Below are 14,530 nucleotides of genomic sequence, written 5' to 3' on the forward strand. Positions count from 1 at the left end.
CACAGGGCTCCAGACACATGGAAGAAGGTGCCCCGTAAGCAGGATTCCTGCCTGGGGCATTCAAGGCATTGGCCAGGCTCGGCCCCTGAGCCTTCCTTGGGTGGGCCAGGCCCCTCTGGACTCCATCAGCCTGTTCTCAGAATTCCCTTTCCCCATGCCTTGCTCTGGGCACACCGTCCACCTCACTGTTCCCAGGCTCGGCCTGCCACCTCCTCCCTGGAATGCACCCCTTCCTTCCCTCCACCTCATAGAGCTCAGTGGGAGAAGCCCTGGCAGGCCTCTGCCTCGCTGGCACTCAGCCTGTCCTCCAGTTACCATGTGCCCATCGAGCATCTCCCAGGTAGACCCTCAGACAGGGGGCAGAGGCTGCCCAGCAGCAGGCCTGGCACCACAGAGATGCTTCTGCAGGCTCGCTGGATGGATGGATGGATGGATGGATGGATGGATGGATGGATGGATGGATGGATGGATGGATGGATGGATGGGTGGATGGATGGGTGGATGGGTGGATGGGTGGATGGGTGGATGGGTGGATGGGTGGATGGGTGGATGGATGGATGGATGAGCTTAATCTGGATTTGAACGGGTCCCCATCGTCCCCTTCCATCCCTCTGCCTTCCTCCGATTCACTTTCCTCCTCTCTTAAAGTGTCCCCCTCTTGGCTGGTAAACCTCCTGGCCTCGACTCCCCTGGGACCTCTGTGTGAGGGCTCGGGTGACTTTGGGGGGGTGGGGGGTGAGCTGCTGTTTAATTGGATCGAGGGACACAGGCAGACTCGTCTGATTATCCTCCCTGCAGAAAACGATCCCTATCAGATCCCAGGCTGACCTGAAGAAGCTACCTCTGGAGGTGAGCAGCAGGCCTTCGGTGGAGGTAAAGGCATCCAAGGCCCCACCTTGAGCTCAGGGGTGTCTCCCCCCATCCTCATGGAGGGCTGACGGCCTTCGTGGGCTTACTCTTCTCACCTGCTCCCTTCTTTTCCAGGAGTCCCATACCATACGCCGACTTGCGCGCCCCAGGTCCCCCCCACTGCCAGCTGTGATTAAGAACGCTCCAAGCCGACCCCCACCCCCACCTCCCCCACCCCCACCAACTCCCAGACAAGTCTTCCAGGCCAGAAGGGGCCCTCCGTCCGTCTCCCCGAGACCAGCCCACTCGCCGGCCCAGGAGGAAGCCAGCACATCCAGGATGTCTCACCCAGCTCTGGCTCCCCGGAAGTCCAGCGGCGCCATTGTCAAACCGGCTCCCAGAGTGGTCTCCGTGGTGAGGTCCCCCACATCGCTTGTGCTGAATTCCAGGCCCCCCCGTGACGTGCCCATCCCCAAACCGGTGAAGACCCCAGTGCTCAAGAAGCCAGACCCGCCCAGTAAACCTCAGGTGATACTTCGCTTCTCCGCCACTTGTAGCCCACCCCCAGCAGCCTTGTCCTCCCCACTATCTGCAGGGGTCTCAGGCCTGCCCTGGGAGCAGCTGCCCTCCACTGATTGGTCTGAGCCTTGCTTACTCTAGACACGTGCCACCTTCCGGGTAAGGTAAAAGGGTGTGTGTCTCCTCCAGGAGTGGGCCAAGGATCCTTCTGACTCAGGCCCACACTGTCCACTTATGTCCGTTTCTCTCGTAGTCGCACTTAGGAGAGTAGCGTTACCCTGCTTTCCCAAAGAGGAAGTTGAGGCACACAGACACGTCAGAGGAGGGGACAGCTGGGGGAGGTGGCTCGGCAGACGATGGATGCAGGACTCTCCTGCTCTGTTCTCTCGGTGTCTGCCCACCCCTGAGGTGAAGGGGAGAGCTCGTTACTGTGTGTGTAGAAGGAAGAGGCTCCCTTTGGGGACACTTAGTGGGCAGAGCAAGAGCAGGGCCAGGCCAGGCCAGGGCTCCCTTCTCTCTACCAAGTCAGTGCTGCCCGGGGTGTGCAGCAGAAACCCAGACAAGGAAAAGGGCCGAGCACTCTGGGCCATTCTGCACTGGGGGGGGCCCCTGTTGTCCTCTGGATGGTCCCAGCAGCCCCCACCCCACTGTCTCCCAGGTGAGGCCCAGTTTGTACGGCTTCCTAAGACCTCTCAGTGGGAAGGCGCCTGTCAGAAGTGATCTCTAACCTGAGGCTTCCTGGAGTCCCCTTGGCCCCTCTCTTAAGGGGCAGGGACGTGTGGCAGAGTGCCATGCGAGTCCTGGAGGCCGAGCAGTTGGCTTGGGATTCTTATGCAGAGCCCCTGGGGCCTGAACCCAGCCTGTCTTCTGGCCCCTTCACAAACCCGTGCTCCTCTCGTCTCCAGATTGTCAGTGCCCGGAAGAGAAGCTTTCCTCTGACACCGGATGAGGCCGAGGAAGATATGGACAGGAAGAAGGAGAAGTCCAAGCGCGGCAAAATCCTTGTGAAAGACGAGAAGAAGGAGTCGAGTGAAGTCGTCGTCGAGGTGAGCCCCCCACTCCCGACCGGAGACCCGCCCAGAAGCCCCCTCAATCGGGGGTTTGTCCTTGTACCTCCCGACAGCAGCTGGCCCAGGGCAGGCTCTGGTACTCCAGGTGCGTGGGTGTCCCCTCCACTGGCACAGATTGCAACTGAGTGAGCGGCAGTTAAGCACCTGCTGTATGCCAGACCCTGTGCTAAACGAGCCTCCCAGAGCCCATGTTCCACTGGGTGTTGACAGCATATACACATAGCAGTTTGGGAGCGCTAACAGCTGAAAAGCAGCCCGGCCACTCTCTGGGTTCAAGTCCTACCCGAGGCACTTCGTAACTGGGTGTCCCCCTGAGCCTCAGTTTCCTCCTTTGTAAAATGAAGGGCTTGGACTACTGGCCATGGAGGAACCTTCCAACTCTAGAGAATTCAGGGATCCAGTGACCTTGAGCAGTTGGGGAGGCTGTGTGTAGGGGGCAGCTCGAGCCAGGATCCTGGGGCCTGCATGGGCAGGCAGGTGGGTGCCTGTAAGGCCTATGGCCCCCTCTCTCAGGACCAAAAGGCCTGGCCCAGGTAGGACTGACCAGGAGGCCAGCGTGATGACAGCGGGGTGTAGATTGGGAGCAGGGTCCCCCAGGGCTTTCGCAGTTCTTGATCCTGGAGGCACTAGGTGCCCTGGGAGGTTTTGTGCCAAGGGAGGGATCTGGTGCTTTAAGGGTGGATGACTCAGTTTTCAGGCAGTGTGGAGGGTGAACTGAAAGCAGGAGAAGTGAGAGGCAGGGACCCAGACCAGCTTGGCCCCGACCTCCTAGTCTTTGCTTGGCCTGCTCGGCCTGTGGTTTGCCCAAGGACAGCCACACGCTACCGGGCCGTGGCCCGTGGCCTTTCTAGCTGTGATAGACTCTGGGTTCTGCCTGAGCTCACCTCCAGGTTACATGAGTGGACGCCTGCTGGACGTAGCGGACAGTCCAGTGCGCCCAGCACCCATTGAGCATCTGCCCCATGTGCCAGGTGCTGGGGATGCACCAGGGAGGCCAAGGAGGATTTGAGATAGGGGAGAGCCCTGATGGACCCCCTTAAGGGGCTGGGGGAAGCCCAGGTTGGAAAGGAGGAAGTAGAGCCATTGGGCAGGATCCAGATGCTAGGCAGGAGAGTCCTCTTGGATTCTAGAGGCCTCCAGGAGCCGACTATGAAGGTTCTCAAGCAGAGAGGTGATGTGTCAGGCAGGAGAGCGGTGGTCCAGGAGGGGATGGGTTCCTAATCTAGGCTGGTGGGGATGTGACTTGAGAGAAGAGGATGGTGTGAGATGTGGGTGGTGAGAGCGTGAGTCCTTGAGGACAGTGCAGTCGGTACCCTGGGGACCTCAGCGGGAAGAGAGAAGTGAGGGACTCTTTGGGGGCACGTCGAGTCTCAGATGTTCAGAGCCCTGCTCCTCTCCCCACACACTGTGCCTGATGCTCTGAAAGCGCCCATTCCTCCGTGATGAACGGCTTCCATCGTCGTCCCACTGCCCCCTTCCCCTCCATTCTCATTATTTGGACCGTTCTCTATGCCCACTCCCACTGCCGATCCCCCATCACTCCCATGGTGCCCTCGGAAGAGCTGCTCCCAACCCTTTCTTTTCCCAGTCCTTCCATCTTGCCCTCATTGAGCCCTGCCTCCCTCCCGATGACCATCCCTGGCCACCTTGGCCAGCGCCAGCCGCACTTGGACTCGTTCTCCTTCACCCATGTCCATTTGGAGTGCCCCTCGCTCCCCAGCTGTGGCCACTAGAGGCTCTCCCTCTCCTCTTCCTCCTCCTCTTCCTCCTCCAGGACATGCCCCTTCTTTCCTCCAAGTTCAGTGCCAGCAGCTGCAAAGGGAGGGAGAGGGAGGTTAGAGCCATTCTTCCAGCACCCCATGCTCTGACTTGGCTTCTGCCTCTCCTTGTCTCCCAGCTACTGTCCTAGTGCCCACACACGCCATGTCTCCCTGTGCCCCCAAACCTTTCCTCAGGCTGTCCCCTCACTGTCCTCCCACATCTCTTCTGCCTTTTGTGGTCGGCCTCCCTGAGCAGGCGGTATCCTCGAGCCTTCTGCAGTCTGCCTTCCTCATCACTCCACCAGAGTGACCGGCGGTCTCCTAGCTGCCAAATCCGCCCTCATCCCCCTCAACCTCTTGGCAGCCTTGGACGCCACTGATCTCCCTCCTCTCTCTCGCTTGTCACTGCCGTCTCCTGCTTTTCCATCTACCTGTCTGGCAGCTCCTCTGTCCCCTTGCTGTGTCCTGACCATGGGAGTCCCCCAGGGCTCTGTCCTGGGACCCTCCTCTTGCTCTCTTCTGTTTGGGCTCCTGTGGATTCCGTTAGGTCCATGCTGATGGTTCCTGGATTTGTTTATCCAGCCCTGACCTCTCTCCTAACTTTTTCTCCCATCTCCAGCTGCCTATTGGACACCTCAGAGTGGATGTTCGTAAACATCTTAACCTCCGTATGTCCCAGCCTGGATTTAGTTCACTCTTTTTCCCCAAACCCTTCCTCTTCCTGCTGAGGGTCTCACCGTCCTCCTGGTCACTCGGGTTTACCCCTCCCCCTCTCTGGTGCCCACAGCCCATTTGCTGCCAGGCCCAGCAGCATCCCTGGGAATGATGTATCAGGGAGAAGTGATGGGGAAGGCTGCTGTGAGGAAGCGGGCAGTGCCACACGGGAGCTGGTAGCCGGCAGCCCGTCTTCTTGGAATGCCTTTGGATGAAGCCATGGGTTTTGTCTATTTGCAGCTCTCAGACAGTGTCAACGAAGAAGACCTGGCAGAGCTTAAAAGAGCCCAGAAAGGTGAGGAGCCAGGAAAGTCGCCCCAGCCTGGCGGGGAGGGGGCGGGAACCATAAGTGGGTGGAGGAGGAACGTGGCCTTCCAGCTTCGTGGCCGAGTCCTGGCATTTGTTCCCAGGAGAGTTGTTTTTAGTAGCTCCGTGTGGCATGGGCTTTGTCTGGTGAGAAGCCCCTCCTCAACTCCCTTGGGACCAAGGAGGGAACCGGCTCCAGCTGAGGCACAAGGTGGGGAGCTGTAGTAGAAAACCCCACAAGTGTCGTCTCTCTCAGACAAAGGGCTGCACGTGGAGGTGCGGGTGAACAAGGAGTGGTACACGGGCCGCGTGACTGCCGTGGAGGTGAGCAAGCACGTGGTGCGCTGGAAGGTGAAGTTTGATTACGTGCCCACAGACACCACGCCGAGAGACCGCTGGTGAGGCCCTGGTCTGGGTGGGGCGGGGAGAGTCTCCACAGGGGTGCTCCGGAGCCACACTCACGTGGCTCTCCCATCCTTGGCAGGGTTGAGAAAGGCAGTGATGATGTAAGGTTGATGAAGCCCCCCTCCCCCGAGTACCAAAGCCCCGACACCCAGCAGCAGGAGGACGAAGATGTGGTCACCATTGAGCCTTCCACCTCGGACTGCAGCCGCATCGAGCCGGACACCACGGCCCCCAGCAGCAGCCACGAGACCGTGGATCTGCTGGTCCAGACCCTCCGGTAGGTGTCTCTGCTTCTGTCGGCCCCCAGGTGTGGCCCTTCTGGTCCCATTGGGACACCTCATGTCCGGTCTGTTTCCTCTCTGTAGGAATTGTCTCCGGTATTTCCTGCCTCCCAACTTCCCCATCTCAAAAAAGGAACTGAGTTCTATGAGCCCGGATGAGCTGATGGCCTTTCCTTTGGTGAGTTGGGGGTGTCTGCAGGTGGTTTTCTCATCCCCACAGCTCCCACCCCGGCCCATTCCCTTCATTCACCTCCCAAATCCGCCTGGCTGTTGTCAGTCAGGTTGTTTGTGTTGGAGGATGAGGAAGGCAAAGATGACACTTGGGCCATGGAAGACCACTGAGGTGACTTCAGCTGGCTCTGTCACAGACTCAAAGAGCAGGACTCAGTGGACTCGTCTTGGAGGAAAGTAGCCCAGAGCCTGGGCTGAGGACCTGCCAGCCAGATTTCCTGTCCCAGCCTGGAATTCCAAGGCAAATTGAAGACACCCAAGAGTTCTGGAATGGTGATGCTTGGGGCCCGGGCATGGAGCGAGAGCCAGATGGGCCTTACCTGGAGGCCCAGAGAGTGAGAGGGACTTGCGCACAAAGCAGAGCGGAAGCAGCGCCTTCCCCTGAGGCCCGGGCCAGGCCCACCCCCACCTCCCAGCCTGTCAAGCATCAGCCAGAGGTCTGGATGGGAACACACATGGAACTTTGGCCCTGGTTAGAACTGGAGAGAGGTGACTGAAAGAACATCACTGGCGCCCGGCCTGTGTGCCTGCCTGTGCCCAGCTGGCTTCCATAGGTGACGTTGAATAGCGGCCCGTGCAGCGTCACCCTCTCACAGCCACCCGAAAGATGTAGAAGATGCAGGGTGTGGAGGGTGCCGGTCCTTCGGCTCCGTGAAACGAGCTGCTCTCTGTGGGTTCCTCACTGCCAGGGGCCTCCCATCCACAGACCCAGATCCTTCAGGCCTCCTCAACCCGTGGGAACGGAGGGGCAGCATCGGATGGCCTTGGGGTACAGACACCAAAGTGCTGTGGGCTCGCCAAAAGTCACACCGTGACAGACCAGAGCCAGCCCAGAGGCCAGGCCATGATACAGACGGCCCCATGGGGATGCCGCAGAGCCTTCGGGAAGAGACTGCTGCCACTCAGGGCTGGGCCCCTCTGCAGCTGTCCTGGGAGGGCTTTGGGCAGAGCCCGAGGCTCTGAGGGGAGCGAAGGACATCTTCTGTCCGCTGGGCCTTGAAGGCCATCCAATCCTGTGGCCCTATCCTCACTGTGAGACCCAGTGTCTGCGCAGCAGCGCTCCAAGGCAAATGAAGGCCAAGTGACTCACCTAGGGTTACACAGCAGGGGGATAAGGATGGATTCAAACTCAGATCTTACTGACTCCAGGCCCACAGGTCTCTCAAGCTGCCTTGAGCCTAAGTCCTTTGTACCACACTGCCCCTGGTGGGCATCTCTTGAGTCCCTGAAGTCCTGCAAAAATCTGCCTGAGATCAGGACAAGTCAGGCTGACCAGGAAGGAGGTCTCTTCCTTCAGTCCTTGTCCTGTGTCCAGAAGGGCCAGACTCGGACCCAACCCTGGATGGGAAGGAGATGGGGCTGACCCTCTGCCCTCGGGCCCCTCGTACCCAGCCTGACTGCCTTCCTCTTCCTCTGCAGAAGGAGTATTTCAAACAGTATGAGGTAGGCCTACAGAATCTGTGCAACTCGTATCAGACCCGTGCCGATGCCCGCGCCAAGGCCTCGGAGGAGAACCTCCGCACCTCAGAGAGAAAGCTGCGAGAGACCGAAGAGAAGTTGCAGAAGCTGAGGACAAACATTGTGGCCCTGCTCCAGAAAGTGCAAGAGGTAAGCAGGGCCTCATCTGTGGTGTACAGGTGTGAGCTCTGGGTTCGAGTTTAGCCCAGAATGACTTCTGGGTGACCTTGTCTGAGGCAGATGCAGAGTCTTTATCCTGCACACGATCCCAGATATTGGGGTGGACATTGACCCTAAGCATCTCCAGGAGCAACAGTGAGGGTCATTGGCCATTCAGTAAGCATTAATGAGGCGCCACTATGTGCCGCGCCCTCCACTGGTCTCTGCAGCCTTACAGCCTAGCCAGGAGAGACAGCATGCAAGGGCATTAACATCTGGAGGGTGTTGGGGAAAGGCCTCAGGGGACAGCCTGAGCAAAGATGAGGGGGTGGAGGTGAGACACACCTATGGAGCTGTTGGGGGGCCAGCGTGAGTGAGCCGTGGCGGCCCCAGGTGAAGGCAGGTGGCTGTGTATGCCCAGGCGAGAGCCCCTCACAGCCCCCTCCCCCACCCCTGCCAGGGTCTCAGAGCCCAGTGGCCTCCCTGGGCCCGGCCAGGGCTGGCTCTCAAGGGTCCCCAGGGCACCTGCTTGGCTCAGCCTGGCTCTCACACCCCATTTTAGGACATCGACATCAACACTGACGACGAGCTGGATGCCTACATCGAGGACCTGATCACCAAGGGAGACTGAGCCAGGTGCCAATGGCCAGGGAGACCTAGGCGGCCAAGAGGGCAGCACCTGGCCTGGCCCTGAGGCACGGGACCACCTTCTCGAGGTTCTACCCACCCAAGACACTTGTGTCGTCACAAGGGAAGCTTTGAAACCTTGTAGTTCTTCAGATTTCCCTCCCTTTGTTTATAAATATTTATTTTTAAACGAAACAAGAGCCCACGAGGTAATGCTTTTTCGTTTATGGCCGCAAGAGGCCCTTCGGGTGGGGGGGTGGTCTTCTGGAAGCTCCCTCATCTCCCCCTCTACCCCTGCTTATGCACGTGGACGGCGGCCCGAGGGCATGATATGCTTGGCTACCCGGGATAAGGGTGCGAAGGAGGGGGTTGGGGCCTTCTGAGACAGCAGACAGACTTGATGGATTCGGGCACTCCCCCCATTTCTGACCTTGGAGGAGGGATGAAGAAGATGCAGGCATGGGCTGGGCATCCTTGTGGGTCCTCTGCCCTTGGCAGAGCAGAGAGCGCCTTGCCAGCTGTTGCCCTTGGCCCTAGCGGACATTTCCCAACCTGCTGATAATAAAAGGTTTAACGCTCGGTGCCCCACCATCTTTGTTTCTTCCTTTTCTGACTTGAAGATGCTTCACACCACGCCACCGGTAGAACAAGCTGGTCCTGGAGCCTTGGCACTCGGGCTTGAACCCTGGCTCAGCCACCTCCACCAGGTGCTCTTGGGCAAGCTCCTTTCCCCACCGGCCTCAGTTTTCTCTTCTGAAAAAGGAAGATTGTGGGACTTGATGGTTTCAAAGGACCTGCCTGGCGTGGGGCTGATCTCTTCCAAGCAGACTTGGCACTGATGAGTCAGGCGCGTCTTTTTTGTTGTGGATCGATAACAGCATGAGCCCCTGCGTGGAATGAGTAGCGTATCCCTAAGCTGTATCTGTGTGTGCGTGTGTGTATGGGGGGGGGTGGGGGGTGAGGGTGGTCTACACCTGTGACTTCACCGGCCCAGGGGTGTGTGCCTGTGTGAGGAGGAGCCCTGGGAAGGAGGTGATGTCCATTGTGCTCGGCTGCTGGAGTCAGGAAGACCCGAGTTCAAATCTGGCCTCTCGGACAGCAGCCTGGGGCCCTGGACGATTCATTTCCCTGCTGCCTGCCTCAGTCTTTCTCTTCTGTAAAATGAGGGTGATAATAGCCTGTCCCTCCAGGGTGGTTGTGAGGATCAAATGAGATCACCCACACAGAGGCTTTGGAAGCCTTGAGCACGCTGTGTGTGTGTGTGTGTGTGTGTGTGTGTGTGTGTGTGTGTGTGTGTGTGTGTGTGAGCTGCTGCTATTTTTATCTTGATTACTATTGTGACTGAAGAAACTGGAGCACTGAGAGACCAAGGGATTCATCCTGATGGTGTCAGAGGCAGGATTTGAACCCACATCTCTGAACTCCCAAGTCTGGTGCTGTGTCCTCTACACCAGTGGCACCCACCTTACAGAAACAGGGACCACTCAGCCATGGAGCCATCCCTTTGGGCCATATGTCGACTTAATGTAAGATGTAACATCTCTGTTTGGCTGTTGTGTTAAGCATCTCCCAGTTCTGCTTTAGTCTGGTTTGGCTGCCCTCCCGTGCCCTGTGGGGCAGCCTCTCTGACCTTCCCCACCCCCAAGCGACACCGCTTGAGAGCTTGCCCGTGACAGCCAGTGTAGACGACTCCACGTGCTTCTCGCAGGTCTTTTATCTGTCCTTTTTCTCCTGGGCCCCCCACCCTGTACTGGGTCCGAGGGAGCCCATGTGCCAAAGATAAAGGAAGCAGGCCTGTGCCAGGGCCCTCAGCTGGCGCCTGGCAGCTTCTCCAGCCTCCAGTCCCCACGCTTTAGAAGGTCATTGAGAAGATCAGCCAAGTCCAACCATGGCCTAATTTGGTGCCCGTCCCTCTGTCTTCCAGGCTGCCCAAGGAACCCAGGAAACCTTAGGATTTGGGCAAGCCTCTTGGGACCCAAGACAGGGAATCGGGGTGTGGTCACAGTGTTGTCTCCCAGCTCCCTCAGGACCCTGGTGCGTTTGGACACATTTCACTGATGCCCCTCCCTTGCAGGAGGCCCCGCATCCAGTGTCTGCCTAGCGACAGATTGAACTCAACTGGGAGACTGAGAGAACAACAGTCACAACTGGAAGCCGGACCATCTCCCGCCGTGAGCATCATTGATCCTGGGACTATCCCATCTCTCCCAGCCAAGGGGCACCATAGCGGGTAGAGCACTGGGCCTGGAGTCAGGAAGACCTGAATTCAAATCAGGCCTCAGACATTAGCTGGGTGGCCTTGGACAAGTCACCTGATCTGGTCTGCCTCAGTTTCCTCATCTGTAAAATGAGCCGGAGAAGGAAACGGCAAAACCAAGAAACCCCCAAATGGGGTCACAGAGAGTCGGACGTGACTGAAATGACTGAACAACAAAACTGTCCAGGAAATGAGCTCAGCTCCTGTGGATCGGAGGGGTGCCCTCACCCCCCAGAAGCCTGCACCCAGGATGATCTTTGCTACCACCAAGATTCCCTGCCCTCCCAGATCCCTGTGGGCCCCTTGTGGAGGTGGTTGTGGGGCTCAACTGCTGGGGAAGGACCTGGGATGTCTTCACAGCCTCCTCTACTTCATACATGGTTGGCCCAAAGCTCATCTTCCTTGGTTCTTATGCACTGGGACTAACTGTTGCTGCTGCATTTTCAACCAGGTGCTCTCCTCATGACCACCCCCCATCGACCCCCCCCCATTGGAGGTGGCAGGGCTGGGGAAGAAGAGCCTGGACTTGGAGCCTGGACCTCATTTTATTCCCTTCTTAAACTCGATCACTAAACTAGTAGATGAGAGGGATGTTGTGGGTAGAGTTTAACTAGATTTCAGCAAAGTTTCTGATAATAAAGTATCTTGTGTCCTTGTAGAGAATGTGGAGAGAGACGGATTAAATGATAATGGAGTTGGAGGGGCTCAGGACTGGTCATGTGGCCAGACTTGGTGAATACTGTCTTTAACATCTCCAGGGAGGCCCCACCTCCCCACCCCCAGGCTCGTCACTTGGCCCTGTGATGACTTGGATAAAGTCATTATGCTCAAGCTAACACAACGAAGAGAATCCAAATCGAAAAGAAGGTGGTGCAGTGGATAGAGCGCTTGGCTCAGGAAGACCTTAGCTCAAGTCTGGCCTCAGCCTCTTATCTGCTGTGTGACCCTGTGCAAGTCGCTCCCGCAGCCGGGGTTGTTGTGAGGACCAAATGAGTTATTTGTAAAGTGCTGTGCAAATACGGACCATAATTGTATATAACGATGTGATCTCAACAGGCTATCGTTGGGATGAATCTTAGGAAATTCAGTGGTTTATATTGAGGACCCCAAAGCACCACCATCATGTGGCAGAGATGTGGAGAGACAACAGTTCAGAAGAAGATCTGGGGTTTAAATGGACCATGGTGAGGCTCAGTGTGAGTCAGCAGGGTGATGGCCTGCATTGAGGGGCATATGTAGTTTCCAGTACCATTCGGAGTGTTTGGTTCTGAGCGCTGATTTAAGGACATTGGCCAGCTGGGGCGCATTGGGAGGAAGGCAGGCAGGGTAGTGATGGGCGTGGATAGATGAAACCTGAATAGCCAGGAGTCTTGGAGGCCACGATCACTGTTCTGCTCAGCCTAGGGGCCTGGTCTGACGATGAGAGGTGCCCCAGAGTGGGCTGGACTGCTCACCAGCTGGGGGCTCCTCTCCTTGGAAGTCTCCAGACAGGCTGGGTGACCCCTCGCTGACTATGTTGGACTGAACTCAGCCACTGGGACTCTTCCAAATCAAGTTCTGTGAGCAAATGTGGGTTTTTTCTGCAGTTGATTTTCGTGGCCTCGGTCAGATCCTTTCCCCTTTGGGGCCTGTTTTTTCCACTATAAAATGAAGGGGTTGGACTGCGTGCCCTGTAAAGTTCCTTCTGGCTCCAGGTCTACCATCCTGTGACGAGGTGCCCTCCTCCCCATCTTCTTCACCCTGAAGCATGCCCTGACCATCACTCCACTAGGTTTTCCAACCAGATGCTGTGCTCTTGTCAAGCCTCAGGTGCAAGGAATGTTAGCTTGAACCTAGGCTCTGAAAAAGCTGTCCCCAAGTGGAAGGTGGTGTGGGTTCAGAGGAGAAAGCGAAGGAGCTCGGTGGAAGCCGGGATGAAGTTCTCCCTCACTGGGTTGTCTAGCTGGTGAGGGTAGGAAGGGGTCTCTTGGCCTCTGGATTCCCTTCCACTGTTGAGACTTGGGTGATTCTGAGCTCCCATCCCTGGGGCCCTTTAAGCAAAGCTTGGATAACTAATTGGTGAAATTATAGACAGGATGCGTGTGGATGTTGGGGGGGGTGGGGTTGGACCAGATAGCATCATTACACACACAATGCAGTTGTTATGGCATGATGCCGCCGCAAGGTGGCGCTCCCACCCAGGCCAGTGCTGCCCTTGTTCCCTTGTTCTGGAAGCTCAAGACTTTGTCGCTGACCAAGGCCGTGAATGAGCACAGGGAAGACTGAAAGGAAAATGACTGTCCCTGTGGGGCTTCAGGAAGAACCAGAATTGCCTTCCTTTAACAGTACAGTTAGTGACGAAGATATATGCATGTACCCAGTGTCCACGTTTGTGAGCTTCAGGGCAACCAGGTGGGTAGAGTTTACCCGGGCTTTTTAAGCAGAGCTTCTTGGAAATTATCTTTGTGAAGATGGAGGTAGGTGGACAGCAAGTCTGGTTCCCAGAATCCAGTTCAGCCATCTCCAGGGTCCCTTCATTAAGGGGCCAACAAGCCAAGTGAAGTCAATAAGCTTTTATCAAATGCCTCCTGTGTGCTAGGCACTAGGATGCCATAAAAGAGACAAAAGCACAGATCTGCCTTCAAGGAGCGAACATGCCACCAGCTATAGTCAAACAAGGTACATACAAGATCAATTAGAGATAATCTCAGAGGGAAGGCACTAGAAGGAAGGGAGGTCAGGAAAGGTCTCTTGCAGAAGGGAGGACTTTACTTGGGACTTAAAGAGAGCTATGAAAGTCATGGTGGAATTGGGAAAGGAAAGAATGCTAGGCATGGGGGGGCTGGGGAGAGCCATTGAAAGTGCCCGAGGCTGGGCCATGTAGTGTCTTATGATGACCAGCAAAGAAGACAATGTCACTAGATCAAGGAGTACATGCCAGGTGGGAAGAAGGAAGAGTGGCTTTTTTGTCCCACTCTCCACAGCAGTTCTAAACCCTTCTCTCTCCTCAAACCTCCCATGTTCCCCCCCATCACCCCAGCTGAAGACTTTGCCTCATATTTTACTGAGAAATTCAGGCCATTCACCATGAGCTCCCTCTTCTCCCCTCTTCCTCATCTATCATTCAGATGCCTTTTGCCACTCTCCTTCATCCCTCTTTGATGAGGTGGCCTTACTCTTTCCCAAGGTTGACCCCTCTACCTGCTCAAGTGATCCCATTCCATCCATCTCCTCCAACAGATTGTTCACCCTGTCATCTTCAGTTTCTCCCTCTTTCATGGTTCCTTCCCTGCTGCTTACAAACATGTTCATGTTTCCCCAGTCCTGAAGAAATCCTCACTTGATCCATCCCCAGTATAGCCCTATATGTCTCTTGCCTTTTGTGGCTAAACTTGAAGCAGACTCAAAAAGGCATCAGCAACATGGGCCTCTGCTTTCTCTCCTCTTCTCCCTTACAATCTGGCTTCCAACCTTAGCATTCTACCCAAACTGTTCTCTCCAAAGTTCCCAATGAATGAGCTCTTTTGTTGTTGTTGTTGTTTTGCAGGGCAATGAGGGTTAAGTGACTTGCCCAGGGTCACACAACTAGTGTCAAGTGTCTGAGGCTGAATTTGAACTCAGGTCCTCCTGAATCCAGGGCCCGTGCTCTATCCACTGCGCCACCTACCTGCCTCCCAATGGCCTTTTCTCAATCTTCATTCTCCCTGACACCTCTACAACCTTTGACGCTGTTGATCACTGTCCTTGATCCTTTCTTTCTAGGTTTTTCGGACACTCCTCTCTCTCCTGGGTCTCCTCCTCCCTTTGTGACCACTTCTCTGTCTCCACTGGATCATCTTCCAGATCATATCCTCTAACCATAGGTGTCCCTCAGGACTCTGTCCTGGCCCACTTTTCTCTATATACTACTTCATT

At 56.4% G+C, this 14,530-nt stretch overlaps 1 protein-coding gene across 3 annotated transcripts in view; it reads left to right on the forward strand.

The window, feature by feature from the left end:
* Positions 1–14,163, forward strand: part of MORC2 (MORC family CW-type zinc finger 2) — a 62,472-nt gene extending 48,309 nt beyond the window's left edge. Inside the window, exons 18-26 of one of the 3 annotated variants that reach the window (XM_043972165.1) lie at positions 799–873; positions 985–1,377; positions 2,274–2,414; positions 5,153–5,207; positions 5,475–5,616; positions 5,703–5,900; positions 5,989–6,082; positions 7,555–7,743; positions 8,315–14,163. In XM_043972165.1, coding sequence (XP_043828100.1) covers positions 799–873; positions 985–1,377; positions 2,274–2,414; positions 5,153–5,207; positions 5,475–5,616; positions 5,703–5,900; positions 5,989–6,082; positions 7,555–7,743; positions 8,315–8,383 — 1,356 coding nt within the window. In that variant the 3' untranslated portion in view covers positions 8,384–14,163. The remainder of the gene's footprint in view (positions 1–798; positions 874–984; positions 1,378–2,273; positions 2,415–5,152; positions 5,208–5,474; positions 5,617–5,702; positions 5,901–5,988; positions 6,083–7,554; positions 7,744–8,314) is intronic. The other 2 variants (XM_043972160.1, XM_043972153.1) reach the window with 2 other exon arrangements.
* The last annotated feature ends 367 nt before the right edge of the window (positions 14,164–14,530 follow it).

Source organism: Dromiciops gliroides, chromosome 1 (genome assembly GCF_019393635.1).
Source record: "Dromiciops gliroides isolate mDroGli1 chromosome 1, mDroGli1.pri, whole genome shotgun sequence".
In the NCBI taxonomy this organism is placed as follows: domain Eukaryota; kingdom Metazoa; phylum Chordata; class Mammalia; order Microbiotheria; family Microbiotheriidae; genus Dromiciops; species Dromiciops gliroides.